General features: G+C 31.3%; 2 protein-coding genes across 3 annotated transcripts; one reads left to right on the top strand and one right to left on the bottom strand.

Annotated features, from left to right (window-relative positions):
• Positions 1–13,010: 13,010 nt before the first annotated feature.
• LOC126740463 (uncharacterized) lies at positions 13,011–13,709 on the top strand. The gene is made up of 3 exons (XM_050446494.1): positions 13,011–13,255; positions 13,318–13,398; positions 13,458–13,709. The coding sequence occupies exons 1-3, from the start codon at positions 13,086–13,088 to the stop codon at positions 13,651–13,653; spliced, it is 447 nt and encodes a 148-aa protein (XP_050302451.1). The 5' UTR covers positions 13,011–13,085; the 3' UTR covers positions 13,654–13,709.
• A 425-nt stretch (positions 13,710–14,134) lies between these two features.
• On the bottom strand, positions 14,135–17,754 carry LOC126740266 (soma ferritin). 2 transcript variants are annotated; one of them, XM_050446210.1, is made up of 3 exons: positions 17,521–17,754; positions 17,144–17,254; positions 14,135–14,849 (listed from the first exon to the last, which is right to left on the bottom strand). In XM_050446210.1, exons 2-3 carry the CDS (start codon positions 17,247–17,249, stop codon positions 14,287–14,289), a joined length of 669 nt encoding a protein of 222 aa, XP_050302167.1. In that variant the 5' UTR covers positions 17,250–17,254; positions 17,521–17,754; the 3' UTR covers positions 14,135–14,286. The 2 variants fall into 2 exon arrangements, with proteins under 2 accessions (XP_050302167.1, XP_050302170.1); XM_050446213.1 differs by lacking the exon at positions 17,521–17,754 and adding an exon at positions 17,378–17,496.
• Between the last annotated feature and the right edge of the window lie 463 nt (positions 17,755–18,217).

Genomic DNA, 18,217 nt, shown 5'->3' with positions numbered 1-18,217 from the left:
TAAAGTTTAAAAAATGTAAAAGTTCCAGATACTTCCGGAGATATCTAAAAAAAACGAAATTTTTCAATATGGGTTTTACCTTCTACCGAGTTTCAAAAAGGTAGTCCATTTTTCTCAAGGAGACCTCTTGATAATAAAAATTCAGAGATTAGAGGGACACAAAATCAATGGTCTTAAAAGATGGTATCTAAGTTATAGTCAGTTTTATGAGCCAAAGTCCCCAAGCAGCAAAAATTATAAAAATGAAACTTTAAAATTTATCTATATTAAGAAACTTTTGGGTGCCACTCAAAAACGGCTTAAGATATGCTGGTAATTCTTTCAAAGACGTGTAAAAAGGTTCTAACTGATCAATATCAATAGTCAACTTCTAATCAGGATATTAAAAAAATTATTACATATTTCAACTTTTTGAAAACTCTGCTTATACTTTCAGCTCTAATACACAAGGAAAACAGCATGAACTAGCAGCTAGATGAACCAAAAGTTATAGATATATATAAGAATATTTAGAAATCCATATTTTTAACGTTGGACAATAATAAGAAATAATGGATATCTTAAACCTTGAATCTTTTGAGACCACAACTTGAATTCTTTCTCAAACTTGAATCTTTTGAGACCATTGACTTTGTGTCCCTCTAATCTCTGAATTTTCTACCGAGTTTATTTAAAGAGATATCGGAAAACTAAAAACAGTTTTTCATTGCCACTTTTTATGCTTTACAACATGACGCAAAAAAAAATAATCCGACGTTTCGTTTTTTTTTTCGATCATCAGCAACTTCAGCTTTTTTTCATCGGCGCCATATTGGATTTTCTCATTTTTAAAAAGTATTTTTAATTGCCTTCGAAATAAGGTATCGCACTTGCATATCCGATTCCTCCTTCTAGTACTTCCCATAAGAACTCCATAAGTGCAACAGAGAAAGATATCAATGGGATTTCCAAATAAATTGATTTTATATAAACTGAAGCTATAAAATACTCTGTATTTGATATAATTTTTTTTAAACCAATTCAATGAAAATGTATCGTTTCATTTTATTAAGTTTAAGCGGCTAATGTCTATTTAGTATTTACTATGTAAATTTAAAAAAAATCAAAATATTAGGTATTTTATAGCTTCAGTTTATATAAAATCAATTTATTTGGAAATCCCATTGATATATCTTTCTCTTTTGCACTCATGGAATTTTTATGAATAGAACAAGAAGGAGTAATCGGACATCCAAGTGCGATACCGCCTTTTAAAGGCAATTAAAAATACTTTTTAAAAATAAGAAAATCCAATATGGCGCCCATAAGAAAAAATAAAGTTGATGATGATCGAAAAAAAAAACGAAACGTCGGATTAATTTTTTAACGTCATGTTGTAGGACATAGAATGTGGCAATGAAAAACTGTTTTTAGTTTTCCGATGTCTCATTAAATAAAGTCGGTAGAAGGTAAAAACGATTTTGATAATTTTCGATTTTTTTCGGATAACTCCGGAAGTATCCAAAATTTTAAAATTTTTTAAACGTCATTTTATTAGGCTCCAAACTGTGCAATTTTGCGTCCATTTAACCGACCCTGTAACTCGGTTACAGGTTTCCGAGATTCCAATGGTCACCCTCGAATTTCACCCTCGACACCCTGTACATTTCACTATGAAAACAGTCACTCATGACTAAAGATATTTATTTTTACTGTATTTATTAATAACTATTTCAATCTCATGCCAATATTCCGAAATTTACTTCACCGACTATCAGCGATGCGGCTCCTTATATACTCAGCAAAACGCTGTTCCAGAAGATTCCCGCTAACCTTCTCGACGTCGTGCGATATACCACTGACTTGTGGCATTCCGGAATAACGGAGAATCAGCTAGTCGGTAATAATATCGTTACAATATATTTGCAACCTCTAATATTACTGTAAACACAGAGATGTAAGGACATGTACGTAGATGTATACGCTCGCTTCTCTCATTGACAAACGTGAAGCGTCTGATTGCGTCAGGCATCAGAAGATGGTAGAGATATTGCAATCATAGCATAGCTCTACTGGAACTAAACTTATATTGAGATGTTTAATACTTACTGATAAGCCATTTTTAGCAGGGCTTTAGTGAAATATATGGGAGGTATTAAACTAAATGTAGTCCGCACCACTAATATAAGGTACGCAGACAACACCATGATCTTAGCAGATAACAAATCAGACTTGAAAAGTTATGGACCAGATCACACAAAACAGTAAACGGTTTGGACTATACATGAACACTTCCAAGGCCAAATTAATAATTTCTCCAAGGAACATATTAATGAAACGCTTTTAATTAGTAGCAGAAATATTGATCAGATATAATCTTTCCAAAATCTAAGCGCCATAATCATCTCGTTTTGCTACCAGAAGCGGAAGATACGTTCTAGAATAGAGCAAGGCAGGAGAATTTTCACCAGAATGAAGCAGTTTTCTGCCAGTCTTGATTTGAGCTTGGATCTCTGAATGTGCATGACCGCCATATCTTTAGTGTATTACTGTATCGTGGTTAATACTTTCGATACGATAAGTCTTTTGAGATGTATGCAGAGATATACTGCATGCTATGTATCTCATGGATTTTCCAAATTACAAACCAAGAGTAAGAATGATAAGAAACCAGATAAAAAGAATGAAAAAGACAAAAGAATTATTAAATAAGATTAAAAAGAGACAGTCCATATCACGAGAGGCGATCAATACTGAAACTAATAATTAAAGAAAAAGTTCAGGGTAGAAGATCTGTTGGAAAACCTCAGAACTCCTGGTTGAGAGACATAAGAACGTTCTTAGAGCTGCTATATCCAGGACAATGTTAGCTATATGGATTGCCAACCTTCGTGAGGAGAAAGCGTGTTGAAACTTTACCATTTGAACAAAAACGCTTTCGTTTTTGTTCTTTGAATCTATTTCAACAATTCTTTTTCAGAAAATATTTACTAACTTTTACTCAAAAAAAGTTGCTTATCAAAAGTTCAAAAACTTAAATCGGCTCATAATACGGATAAAGAATAAAGAAAATTAAGGCAATTAAATTTTTTTTAAGAAAATGGAAAATATATAGTTTAATAAAAAATTGTTTTTATTAAAATTTTATGCTCCTAAGTGCAAGGTTCAACTCTAAATGAAAAAATACAATTTTACGATAGAGCTTATTAAACATTTACACACTTTTATTAAGTCAATTAAATCTTTATCTGCAATGATCAAATAAATCAACTATTTTAATAATCCTAAACTGTCTACTGTATTTAAACTGCTTCAACCTCTTCAAACCGAGTATAAATAAGTTATAGTCTACTAATTACAAAATATTTTATCAAACGGCATCTCTTCGAGCCATTAAGGTGTCAGAATTTTTATTGCTAGTTTGTTTTTTATGCGTTCCTCACTGACAGCGCTTCTAATGGCTCGCGTCTTGTACCATCAAACGATAATATGCGGCATCTGCCAAGAGAAATAATCAAAAATTCAATATCCATCTGTAACTGTTTTGCATGCGATTCCACCTGTCTATAAAATTATGTTTAAATTCATTCACGTAGCTGTACATGCGGATGATATAAAATCGAAAAATCCTTTTTTTTTATTTAGAAGAACGCTACCATCCCAATTAATTATTCTTGTGTGTAATTATTAACTGCAAGCCGAATGGGACCATATATTTTATACAAAAATTTCAATAGGCACTAAATCTTGTTTTATAGGAGGAAGCTCTTTGGTCCCTAAGGGATTGTTTTGTATATTAAATTAGATCTTTTAAGTATCTTTTTTTTAAGAATAATTGCTTTCTGATCTAACTAATTGATAAGACATACAATAACTGTTACTCCAGATGAGTATATAAACCTTGCCAAGGCAATTATATAAATCATAATTTATTGTTGTAATAAAAATCAATTTTACCACGCTAAAGAAACAACAATTATATTTTGTTGTAATACACATAAATTAAAAATGGCATTTTTTTATTTGCAATTAAAATACAACCTTGACATTCAGCGTTTATTTAAATAGTTTTTTTTTATTCCTATATTGCATGATAAGTGTTTAAAATGTTATTTTAAAAAAAATCACTCAGGACAAACTGTACATGATATTTACACAAATTATCGGGGGCTTATTACGAGCCCTGGTCATGAAAAAGTCTAATTTAGTTGCGGGCTTTTTTAAATCAATCAAAACAATTCGATGCCCGATAAAAGATGTAATTTAGGGCTATAAAATTCGCATTAACCTGTCGGAAAATTGGTAATGCGTACCTAAAAATGGCGCTACGGGTCAGTGTGAATCAAAAAATTGTTTTAAATGTGGTCGGAACATCGTAAATTTTGGTGTTTTTGGGTTGCAGACGCAAGTCGTAAAAATAAATTATTATATAGAAATTATATCTTGGGATTTTTCTTATATCGCTTACTAGTTATTTCAGAAATAACTGTTTGGATTGTATCGAATGTCTTAATTTAAGAAATAATTTCTCAATTACATTTTATTATGCATATTTTATTATATGTAATAATATATTTTTTGTATGGATTCAAGGAATATTTTTATTATATTTGTTTCATCTAACAGGTATATTTGTTTATTAATGCCAATACCAAAACAGAAAATTCTATACTGATTAAAAATGCTCATTAGCTGTTACATTTAGCATTTTTCAGTCTGCCTATGCCTTCTATTAAATAGAACACCATCAATACTTAAAAAAACAAATCATTCCTATGATATCGTAAAAGCTTATCACTATACGTTTAAGACAGCATGCTGTTCCGCTTAAGATACTTAAAGCCTGAGATTAGGAAAATGCTGAGGTATTCTGTGTCTTTTTTATGAATGTTAATAGTTATGTAAATCCATTCAATATGTCACTTTTTTACATAGGTTTGTAGGTGTCTTTAGTTTAGATTTAAAGAATAAAATGCAAGAGTGTAAGCAACGGGCTTTAGTTGTTGATAAACAGGATAGATCGTTAAGAGTACTAGTTATTGATTTTCTGTAATTTGATTTACGCTTAGACCTCGCATAACTATTCTGTAAATTTAAAAAAAGATTGTTTTGCACCATGTCAGACAATTACCGTAAAAATATATGTAAAATTCATATGAGATAAAACTAAAGCTTCACATTACATCGCTTTATTCCTTTTATTAAATGTGACTGTGTTAATGTACAAATGATTTCTGTGCTATACTAGGAACATGATTCTCAAAAACATGTCAGCAAAAAAGCTTGGTTGTTCAGTTAAATATTTTCATTTATTATTTATTTAACCCGATCTCTAGCTTGTTTTTCTTCGAGAAATATCACTTTAGACTTGGTGGGATTTGGAAACACACAGTATTTCTCAGATAATAAAATTAATTCTGGAAGGCCGGTATTTACTTTTTCCGGAGTAACTGCTAATATGATTCTTTAACAGATATAGGAAACTGAGTGTCTTAAGCATAGAAATATGCTTTGCATTGATTCAAGCAACTACCGAATGATATGATATTCAGAGAGAACATACGAGGACCATAAAGTTCTAATGTGGAAATAAATATTTGTCAATTGTCTATTGTCTCTTGTCTCCTGTCTATTGTCTATTACAAATCACATTGGCAGAAAGCATTTAGCATCAATTCTTCCTAATTTGTTCATATAAACTTAACTTGCTAATAAAGGGAATAGTGGATCGTAACTATAAAAAAATATAAAATCAACCTACCAATCAATTCCACCTCGCAAAATCGCAGGGTTTGTGCTGAATTAAAATTTGAGTACAACTTGGAGTTAATAATAAAACAGAGTATTCGGATCTACTTAAAATTCTATGCATTGCCATTGCGTCAAGGAATAGAAGACATTCATTTATTTCGCTTTTTGTACACTTTCGCTAAACCCTGAAGAATCCTGTTCAAGTAGATATTTATTAGGAAGTATAGATTATTACTAACTATTACTAAAGCTAATAAATTTTAAAGTTGCAAGTAATAAATTTTGATTAATTCTGTTAAACGTTACTTTTGTGTAGTCAAAGAGAACCAATAATCTCTCATTCCATTAACAGAGATTACGTCATCCGCGATTAATAACAAAACAGTTGAGCATCCATGTATACCTCTAAATCAGAATTTTCTGGATGTGAAATGAATTTAGTTCGCGATGCATCGCTATAGATAAACAGAATACTTTTTAACAGTCCAGCCCTGTAAATTTTTTCCTCCACCGTTGGTGTGGAATTTTTAGTTAGTAGTATCACCTTTATTCAAACCTTGTTTAATTTTGTTCTAGTTTTTTGCATCCATTACAACTATCTCGTTGTCCTTGTCCGCTGGCAGTATTTTGTTGTTGTTTCTTTTTAGATCTTTGGGTGCAGTCTGTCTCGAGATATTCATTTTGATAGACTCCGTACAAGTTGGTTCAAAGTATTTGTTATCATAGCGAAATTCGTCGCTGTTATAAGTTGGTATAAGCTGATACCTCTCCATTTTTCCATGAATCTTGCACATTCTGCGTCAATTGTTGCGACAATGTACTTATAGAACTGCCTCGTCCTCTTTTACCTCCCACGCATCCCTATATCGTAAACTTTTCGAGACCGTTTCTTCGATAGCCATGTTTAAAATAGCCTATTGTTTGATATATTGCCTGCGTTCTCAGTCTTTTCTTATAATTTATTTGTTTTTATTATTGACACTTTATTCTGGGAGTTGTCCAAGGAATTCTGAGACATATGTCTCTAGCAAAACATCAGTTTCATCAATTTAATCATTGCTTTGCTCTCAAATACGTTGATTATGGTTTTTTCATTTGGCAATATTGAATTTCGTCTTGCTTGTACGTGTATTTTTCAATTTTTAAAACTTTGATTTATATTTGGGTTTTAAAATTCCTTTCAACATTTCACAAATAGAATCGATTTTGGGAAAAATTGGCTCACATTCCTCAACTAGAGTAAGTTGTTTGATTTCCTGGTACTGTTAAATACAGACATTTGTCAACTGTTCCCCTTCTTCCCTTGGTGGTATCATTGGTAAATTAGGATTGCTCAAAAGAAGTAAACATCACCAAAAACTTACAGCAGAATAGGTATACAAGCAAACTAATAAAAATAAGCAGCAAAGATAACAAGGCAGACGCCACATTAACTGACAGATCTTCAGATTCGTTAATAATTGCGCACTTGAAACTTACACATACGAAAATTGTAATAATTTATAGGAACTTCAACATCAAGACTTTCTCTGCTTGAGAGACAAACATACGAGGCATAGTATCAAAGATCAAGCCATACTACTTACTGAACACCAAGAACTGTTTATACCAAGTCACTCTGAATGTGGAGAGTCATACTTAGGCGATACAAAGCGACCACTGAAAGTCAGTGAACAGGAGAGATTTTTAGATCAGGAATAGCAGAACACGCTTGGTCTAATGGCCACAACATACATTAAACAAAAGCAAAGATTTTATGCAAGGAGAAACATTGGAAGAAAAGAAGATTACTGGAAGCAATATACATCACGAAAAACCAAAAAATCTTTAGCCTGCAGATTGTGGAGACCTATACTGTTTGTTTATACTTAATAATGGTTGGAAACACTTCCCAGCCAAAACGTCGAACTAAATTTAAAATAACAACATTGGAAGTTCGAAAATTAGATTTTACTGCTCGAAAGATATATTAATAATATATATCAAATAAGTCATTATTAGTGGACAGCACTTAAAAATCATTTAACTGCTCAATCTCCACTAGCAGAGACAAAATAGATTTTTATACTCATAACTCTTTTATAGAACTGAATTCAAAAAAATTAACTGCGTCCAATTTACTTGCTAAAAGATGATTTATTAAGTTGTTACATGGCTGATTGGATGGTTCCACTGAGGGTTAAATCAGAGCTGCATAAACTATCTGGTAGGTAGTTTGACGATTTTGAATAAATATCGAGAGTTTCGATTTGCAAAAAATATCTCAATAGATTACTGGTTTGTTATTTTAAACTAAAAATATGCCCTTTTTCTTTTATGTTTTATAGCAGCACGAGTAAAATCTTGTAGTGTCTTATAATACTCCAACTGTTCTAAATAAAACTGCTCTAATATAGACAGTATTGAAGTATATAGACTTTGCTTAATCAACTTCTTAACTCGACGTCCTTGCAGTAAATAGGTCCTAGGTCAAAAAATTAGCATTTTGGACTTCATACATATTACGAATCAAAATACATACCATATGGCAAAAACTTGCATCTAAATCATAAGACGCATCATATTAGCTAATATCTCATCTATATTGGAAGCCTTATATTCGTAATATCAAATTATCGTATATCAGGCAGAAGAAAATGACATCGGAATTTTTCGGTATTTTCATATTTCCGGGATGTTAATTTTACTTAGTAGTTTTTATTCTTTTGTGATATATTACCGCATTAATGAAAAGGTAAGTAATCATTTTTAGCTTATTTTTTAGCATTGTTTATTTTTACTTAAAAATTATAAAATATAGGAAGACTAAAATAAGGGAATTACTTCTTTACTTATTTAACAATAACTTATTTAACTTTTTAAATTGACGTCTTTTTTTCCAAACTTTAGGGAATTAATCAAACGTTTAGCTCAAAATTATTAGAAGTTCAAAATTAAAGTTGGCAAATTCTTTGATATTATTATAATTATAAAGTTTTTAGTAAAAAAGGATAAAAATGACTTCAAACACATTAGTTATCCTAGAGTCAAGTTAGTTAAAAAATATTTGGGTATAGATTTATAAAATTGATGTTAACAAGTAGCAGCAGAGGTAGCCGCACTTTGCAGTTATGTTTGCAATCAACTGGTATATGATTATGATCATCCTTATCCTAGAGAGAGGATATTTTTACAAACGTGACTCAATCAAATAATTCAAGTAAAATTCTCTCATATTTTTCAAGTAATATAAAGCACTTATATTGTTCTCAAGGTACTGTAGAACTAACACATTAAAAAAATTGACTCCCTGATTAAAATAGATCACGCCATTGATACCAACACACAAGACAAATATGATTTATTATTTAGAAATAAATTAAATTCTGATATTTAAATATTTAATGATTCTAATAAATAGGAAATAATAGCCTTCCAAAGAAGAAAATGCATTAATTAAAAGTGAAATACATTTATTAAATGAGTCTTCTTGGAAAGGTAAAAAATCTAACACGCAAGGTCCAGCCAAAGGTAAAAGATGCTGATTCAAATTAAGAGGGTCGAAAAAATATAAATTAAAATCTAAGGATCAAGGTATTTCCAGGCTATGGAAAATAAATAAATTAGTTTATGGAAAAGCCTATTAAGGTTTTAAGTAAAATGTAACAGTAATATGTAAAAGTACATGTTCAGTGGACATACTTAGAAACCGATAAAGAATGAAAAAGGTGCACTACGATAAAGTTTTCAAAGCAGTGATACATCTGATGCCTAAAGAGACTATATTTTAAATATTTTTGGAAATACGGGTTTAGGGAAGCAAATAAATTGTTCGTAAAAGAACTAGTCGTGCCAATAATACCTAAAGATAGACGCGCATCAACCAGTAAAGAAAAACTTAAGTTTTCCTTGAAATGTCACCTAATTGTTAATCATTTTAGGCCAGACTGCTCATGTATATCAAGGCGTAGGACATTTTTTTATTTCATAATATTATAACGTCAATCAAAGGGTCTTTCTTTTCGAAAAATGTAGTTAAATTAACTAATAAATCGAATCTAATAAAAAATCAAAATGTTAATTTATTGTTTTGTACTATAAAACTTTCAGATCCCATTATTACACTTTTATCATTAGTTGAAAATATTGGAAATTTAATTATCAAATTATTCTAATGCATCAGAAATATTTAATCGGGTAATCGTGATAGAAAAATGAACACCCTATTTTTGAGTTATTAATTTTTAACCAAATTTTGGGCCTGTTCACGTATTCTTGAGAATATAATTGTATTAAATAAAAAAACTTAAATTCAATCTCTGATGATTTTTTTAATAAAAAATTAAACAAAAAAGTAATATTTTGCATTTTTTTAGGTTTTTTCTAGAAAATTTTACTATTCCTTCTTGCGCACCACTGGTACCGCTTGCACGAACTGAATTTTTTCTTACAAAACCAAACCAGAAGCGTGTTCATGTTGTCTATGAATTTCAAATTTGCGCACGACGCGTACACCATTTTTTGACAAACACACGCCGTATGCATGAATAAATGCATACGATCGCGAACTTCGCAACGCAAACCCACGAAAAAAAAACCTAAAAAACGGCTAAAATCCTCATTGCTAACGATAATGGCTTCTATACTTATTTGGGTACTTTGTACAGGGCCGGGGGAACCAGTTTCACGAACCGCGAATACGCAAGGAATTAATTTTATTGGCTACTAAGTACGATAAAAAGACACTGACTGACAAATTTTATGGGCCGCGGAAGAACGGCATTGAAATTTTAATGTCTTTGTGTGGTTATGGCGAATTTTAAGACAAAAGGTGCAAATATTTGGCAGTTAATTACACCGGCGGACCTAAACTTTAGGTTTTGTATTCTGAGATTTAATTCCCAAAATGGACGAACGGGTTTTCGGTTAATTGGAGAATTAATTGTTATTACTTTACCTAAAAAACTGCAAAAAGAACTGAAATATACTCTGTGACAAGCATTGCATTATCTACTTAAACACTTCAAAGGAGTTATTCTCTAATATCACGAATAATTAGATTTTATTGTAAAATGTGCATTCTTTCCTTTTTAAAACGAAATTTAACAATGTGTGGCTATTTGATTTATATATTTAGCCTGCAGCTTATTCTGATGAAATAATTTCGGGATCCTTTCCGTTCTTCTCCGTCTTTTTATCCTCCAATTTTTCTTAATACGACCTCAAAAAGACTGTTAAGGTCAACGAACAACTACATATTGACTGCTTGAAGGATGACTCAAATGTCCCTAAAGAATCTTGAGATACGTGATCCCAGGCAACCTAGCACTGAGGAGTTCTTCCATGCAAAATCATCTCTTTATTTTAATAGCAAATTCAAAAATTGTATGTAATATTGACTTCTAATTTTTTTTGTATAAATGAAGACACTGTAATACGGACTTTTTTTGTGTCCTAGCTAGACGGTGCATTGGGCAGTTAACATTTACTGTTTTTGAGTTATATGGATGGAATATTTAAAATTCAAAATACCATACCTTATAATAGGTTAAAAGTTGAAAACATAATTTTTTGCGTGCTTTCCTTCATGATTCGATCTCCATAGCAAGCTCTATAACAAACTAGCTAGCTATAAGCTAGAGTAGCTTATAGTTTAGCTATAAGCTAAACTATAAGCTAGAGTGTTTCTGTTCTCTTAGTAACTTTGTTCCAAAGATTATTATTCATCATTTGTTTATTTAGAATGAGTTTATTTTCTATGAACCAACTATTTGCCTTTCTCAATAAAGTTTCACCTTTGCTTACAATCTCCTTGAAGAAGTTTACGACTTCGCTACTGTGAAGTTTGTGTCATCCGCATAACGTCTGATATTTTCTGTTTGACCATCTACTATAGAGAAAAGATTATTGACAAAAGTTATGAATAAAATAGAACCCAATATACTATCCTGTGCTATACCTAATTTATTAGCCAATATCTTAGACATAAATATGCATCCATTTTTTTCTATTTTTATAGTTTGTTTTCCGTTAGTCACTTAAAATAAAACAGCTTTAAAGCATTTCCTCTTACACCATACAGATGAAGCTTTCTTATAAGTAACTCCCCTTCGATGCACTCATAAGCCTTTGACAGATCCAAGCAAAAGCCTAGCACCAAATTATTTCTTTTTATATATTTTAAAATGACTTTTATAAATTAAAAACAGCTGTTTGGCTGGATTTATTGAAAGTGTAGCTAGCCATGTGGTTCAATAAACTGCAATGATTTAAAAATATCGCTTTTTTATAAAGGGGCTTAATGATAGCTATTTTTAATTGATCTGAAAAAATGACATGCTTAAAGGAGTTATCAACGTCTATATATTTCAATTTGTTTCAAATAGCTGAAATATATAGACTTTGGAGTTATTTATTAGAAAACATCATAATGTGTCGGAAATCCATAAGGCAATAAATCCATAACTCAAATTTCTTTAGAACCTTGGAATCATTTGATACTTAAAGTTATAATTAAAACAAGGTAATTTGGAGTGTTTTTCTATGTTTTCTTCAAAAATTTCTAATTCCCAATATGATATTGCTTATTAGCAACAACTAAAATGTTGCTAGGCCTGTAGGTCCCTTTCTTTGTAGGTATTGCTTAAATTCTTTTCCATTTTAATTAACTTGATTATCTTACTTCGGTTCAATTTTAGATGTTTTGCTACAATTTTCTTTAACAGCCATATTCGTCTGTTTTCTAGGGCTGAGTCACTACTTTTGACCAACAAGAAATTTGTTGATCTCATACATCCTATTGCTGCTCTTACTGTAGATACTTGAGATTTATTTCAATCTTTTTCCATGATTTCAAACATTTGAAGTCATTTTGTTTCTCTTATAGATATAGTTGAAATAACAATTTTTTTAGATAGTCATTAAATCAATGTTAGTAGTAATAGTTTTAATACTGATAATAGTAGTCTTACCAATATTTAAATAGTCTGAACCTTAAGAAGTAACTCTGTAATGTAGTCTTCGCTATTGATATTTTCTGGATAGACCGAAAATGAGGATGTCATTTTGGTATCTTGTCATTTTGGAGAATACATTAGCCTTTCTGGAGTTGAGCTGCCTTTTGCTTCGTTTCTCAAATATGCATCTCAAAAGCGTTTTGAACTTACGGATATTAACTACGAACACAAGACTACATATATCTTCAAAGAAATGAAGTTAGAAATCCACGGAACACCTTCCATGAACACCCCACTGATAAATCTTACATAAGTCAATAACCACCAGGACGAATAATTAAAAAAACAGTGTTTGTCACCTGTGCTTGTCAAATTCAAATGTTAAAACCGTCAAAATTCTCGTGAAAAAACCACCCCAAAATGGCCGAGGACTGTGTTTGTGGGGAGCCAGTACCTCCCCCATCTCAAAGGAGGTTCCCCAAGATGGGAGTTAGCAGCTTGGGACCCAGACCTCCACCATCCATAAATAGGAGTGCTGGACTAAATCGAACACCTCCGAATATGCCTATTACGGTGCCTGGACTATCCAGGTACTAAATCTATTTTCCTGTTTCAAGTCTTCTAATGTTAAACTGTTTTTGTAACCTTTTAGGAACAGAGCTGGAGATAAAACTTTAACTCCTGGATCCGCAAATAAGACCGCGACCAATACGTCACAAATAACAACATGCAAGTTAGTCATCTCATAGGACTTGAGAAATTTGAATTTTATTTTTCCATATTTTTTTTAAGGGAACCTGACTACGCCAAATATGGAACAGCAATGGAAGAGCTAAGTAAACTGGAATTCGTAGAAATGCAGAACATCGAGGACGACTTGAGGGACTTTCACATCAAAAGGAGGAAGTTAGTTTTTAACATAACTTCATTAAACTTATCCAAAGCGAGGAGGTGCGTTAAAAAGGCTGTGACAAAAATGGGGTTTTAAACGTTTATTTTAATTTTGTTAATATAGTTGAAAGTGAATAAATATTAAAAAACTTTGGTATAAGTCCTTATTCGCCTCTACAAATTTCTTCATCAAAAGGTATAGGTATAGCAGTATATCTTGTCAGTTACCATCCGTTTACTGTGGTCTATCTTTATATTAGAAATACAAAATTGCCTTTCCAATGGTGGGCGACTTCTAATTCTTCCTTGGATAATTGTGTTAAAAAGTGGACATTTTTAACTAAAGCGTGCAATTCATATAGTTCTAGTGGATCTTGCGATTACTGAATCTCTATACAGATGTTATTAAACCTCATCTGGCCCCCTCTTGGTTGTATACTTGACAGTGTTGATACCATCTTACCATATATCAATGAAGAGTTTATGAAATAGTTATAGAATGGTTGTGATCCTTATTCTTTTTTAAGACATGTTTAAAATAATTAACAAGAATCCTAGGACAAGAACAGAAAGACTAGTTGAAACCATTTAAAACTTTATTAACGCATTGTTTCTTATTTTCTAAGTTAAAAAAACATCAGTTTCTTCCTAAATATTAATAATGACATAATTTACTGTGCTCTATCCTTATAATACAAGCGCTATATCACTTAATAAATCACAATTAAAATTATTTCTGAAGATATTCATCGAAGAGGTATAAAGATAGTGAGGCATCGGGGCCATCAAGCATACTGCTCAAATCCCTGGTATGTCCGGCAAGGGTCCTAATGGTATCCCTGTGTTTCTCCATGAACTTCTCTTCCAAATGATGGGCGACTTCTGGGTCGTGGTGTTCATGGGTCTTTCCGGAAGCAGTTTTATGGATTTCAAATGCCTCCTTGGCTAATTGTTTCTCCACGTCCAAAGCTTTACCCAATGCGTGCAATTCATACAGTTCCAATGGTCCTTGCGACTGTTGAATCTCAGCAGGGATGTTATTAAAGTTCATCTGACCACCTCTTTTGGTGATATACTTGATGGTGTCAATACCATCTTGCCAGAGGTCATCGGAGAGTCCACGGAAGAGTTTTTCGAATCCTGGACGATTCTTGATGTAGTTTCCGTAGTGGGTGGATAAAAGGAGAAAGTCGAACGAGCGGAAGAGGAGGTTGTTTGTGAACCTTTGGAGGTCATGTTGCAAATTGTCTATTGCTCCATATTTGGAGTCACATTTGGAAATTAGATTGCCAGCTGAAACATATATTTTTAAATTAGTTTAATGTAATATATTTTATGTACGATTTAATGAAGTCTTATAGACAAAATAGTGACAAAAATATTAGGCAATAGTTCAATTGGTTGAAGTGCTTAATAATATTTGTCCAAAATGTAAGCTATTTGCTTCTCAAGCTACTCGTTTTCTTAAAACATTGATTGAAAAGGTCAAAAATAGTTTAGAAAAATGCTCTTAACCTTTGGAATGAACAAAAGTGTTATAACCTCACAAGTACGTACGTGTCGATAGATAAAATATTCCATTAAAAAATACTTAAATCATTTAAGAAAAATCAACATGACTCGCTATCAATTTAAAGATAATCACGTACCTAATTCATCAGTGATTTCAAGTGGGTTTGAAAAATATAACGATATTTTAATCGTCGGCAGCAGATTTATTATTCTCGTAAAAATAATATTGTTATCTGGTTTAATTTTATTGCTAGTAATAGTCTTGATAATTAAATGCAAATGTTGATTTCCTTTGATAGGCTAAGAAACATTAAATTTTATGTGTAATAACATTTAAATTTTAATAATATTTCAATGAAATAAACCAGAAGATGTGGATGAATGAAATGCTAATGTATTGAGTTTTTCAATGAAAAAGGTGAAAGAAGTAGAGAAAGTAGAGCTTCAAGTACTAACCAATCTTTTTCTTTTATTTGTTAAAAAGAATGTTCGATATAGAAATAAAGATCGTAAATACAAATAGGTTCATATGTTTTTGAAAAGTCTAGACGGATCAGTATTAATTAATATATTAATATAAAAACCATAAGGAGAATACTCTCATTTATAATATTTAGTAGTAGATAGACTGTAATTCTATCATACCATGTATAATTATTAACTTCATTTCGAAAACAAGTAAAAGAATTAATGAGAAAAAATATAAATAAAATATAGGTAACTATAATAAAAATGTTTAACAAAACTATGAGTTAATTTTAAAATTATTAAAAAGAAAAGAAACCAAAATATATTAGGTACCTAAATAAATAAAATGAAAACCGCATATGCCTTATAATAATGAAAAAATAAATGCTAAAGAAACCTATATGTTCATTCTCTATAATGAACTATAGAGAAAAATAAATGAATAAAAACAAAAACAGAAATATGCAAAGGAACTTATGAAGAAATAGGAAAATAACAGTTTCAAAAAGAGCAGAAAAGATGGAAAACTTTAATAACTATTTGAAACGAAGACAGAATAGACCTGAGTGCCTGGGGAAAAGACAGAATTACTTTTCAATTGTGAGAAGGACAGAAAAGTGCCTTAACTTCCTAGAAGAAGGACAGAGTAACTCTAACATCCAAGAAGAATTGAAGAGGGAGATAGACGTAGATCCCGGGAGAGGGATAAAATGACTTCTCAACTATCTGGAATAAGGATAGAATTACTATTTATATGCCTGAGGGAAAGGCAGGTTGGCTTTTCAACTGAGGGAAGAACGATGGAAACATGCCTCAAGTTCCTGGAAAAATGAAAGAGTGGCTGCAACATCATCAGATGAATTAAAAAAGGAAAGATACAAAGAGAGTCTAAGGCAGGGATAAAATGACTTCTCAATTATCTGGAATAAGAGCAGAATAACTTTTTAAGTGTCTAAAGAAAAGACCAAATGACTTTGCAACTTTGCAACTGACAGAAGAAGGACAGAAACATGCCTCAACTTCCTGGAACAAGGACAGAATAACTCCAACATTGTCAGAAAAGTTGAAGAGGGAAAGAGACAAAGAAATCCTGGGAGAGAGATAAAATTAATTTAATTCGATATATTAAAGAAAATTCTTTTCAAGACATACATATTAATTTCAAAAATAATTCAGAGCACAACAAAATGTATTATATTAATAAAAAATTACTACTTAAATAAAAAATATAAAATAAATGTTTCAAAAATAAAATATTAAAAATCTAGAAAAATCAAATTAAATAAAAATAAAAATGATTGACTACAAATTTTGAAAAGAAGCAGTTTGACATTATTTATAATACAATTAAATGAACAAACAAAAATAGCATCGTTTTAAGAGTCACCTGACATGACAAAAAGTTAAATTTTGGCATTATTGCCATTTAGCAAAATGTCTCCTTAATTTAAAATTTCACTTCCTATAAAATTTTTAATAGTAGCTTTTTTTTTTGTCAAAATAGGAAGTATTAGTCAGTAGGATAAGGAAATACCAAAATTCGCAATGTCATTCATTTTATCATTTATCTATATAATTAAGTAATTAATATTTTTTAATTAACTTACGTTGCTTTGAGAGTGTGTTAGCACAAGTAGCATAAATATCCTTGTAGCACTCGTCAGCGGCGCTACTGAGCGCTATAATAGCAACGAAAACGGCAATGGTCTTCATGATCCCTAAAACCAATAGAACGCAATTATGACTACTGCTATAAAACTATCATTTAAATCATAACAATAGTTCAATGTTCACTTAACATTTAAGTGACCTTAATTTTTTTCTCGGTAACCTAACCTTACTTTTCTCATATATAACAATAACAAACGAACGTCTCGAAAACAACTGATCAACACAAAGCAATTTTCTTTGGAAACATGGCGGCCATCGTCTGATAACGAACCATAACAAAAGGAGATAATGAAATAATGATTGTATCGTTTACCTGGTATCTCGCCAGCGTGATCACAACAGTTATTTGAATTAGTAAAAGTCCTTTTTTGTCAATTTATAACCCTCGAGGGTAGCACACGACTCTGAATCTAGTAAGCCAAGATTTCGGTTACTACGCACCGGATTTCATTTGTTTCTATTGGACTTCGACGCCCTAAGTTTGCGCTGTTGCCGTTACCTCGTCCGCTTGTGGTTATTAAGTGCGGTGTGCAAAATATTCCTGGAATTGTTGTAGCGGTTTTTTTCTCATTTAAGACCGTAAGTATAATTTTGTTAAGTCATTTTTGCAAAAAGAAATTATTAGTGGCATTTGTACTATATGGCACACAGTCATATTAAAGGACAGGCATAATAGAACACACATAAATGGTGTTTAAACTAGTTCAATAAATCATAATCATCAGGGCTTTTCATTTATAATCAAGCAACGTTTATTTCATGGCCTTAGCTTACGTAGGTCAAAAGTTATCAACCAAAAACTAAGAGTTTGATTCAGCAAGCATGTGCTGAAGTTAAGAAAGCTTTATTTTACCTACTTATTTAGCCTGCAATTGTGATTATGATACTCATGAATGTAGATCAACCATTAAAGAAGATAATATATGCAATATTTCTATCGTGATTCTGTGAATCACATATCTTACTTAAGAGCTGCTATATCTTCAGTGGACAAACGGATCAACGTTTTA

Source organism: Anthonomus grandis, chromosome 9 (genome assembly GCF_022605725.1).
Source record: "Anthonomus grandis grandis chromosome 9, icAntGran1.3, whole genome shotgun sequence".
Taxonomy (NCBI): domain Eukaryota; kingdom Metazoa; phylum Arthropoda; class Insecta; order Coleoptera; family Curculionidae; genus Anthonomus; species Anthonomus grandis.
This window is presented reverse-complemented; position numbering and strand designations above follow the sequence as displayed.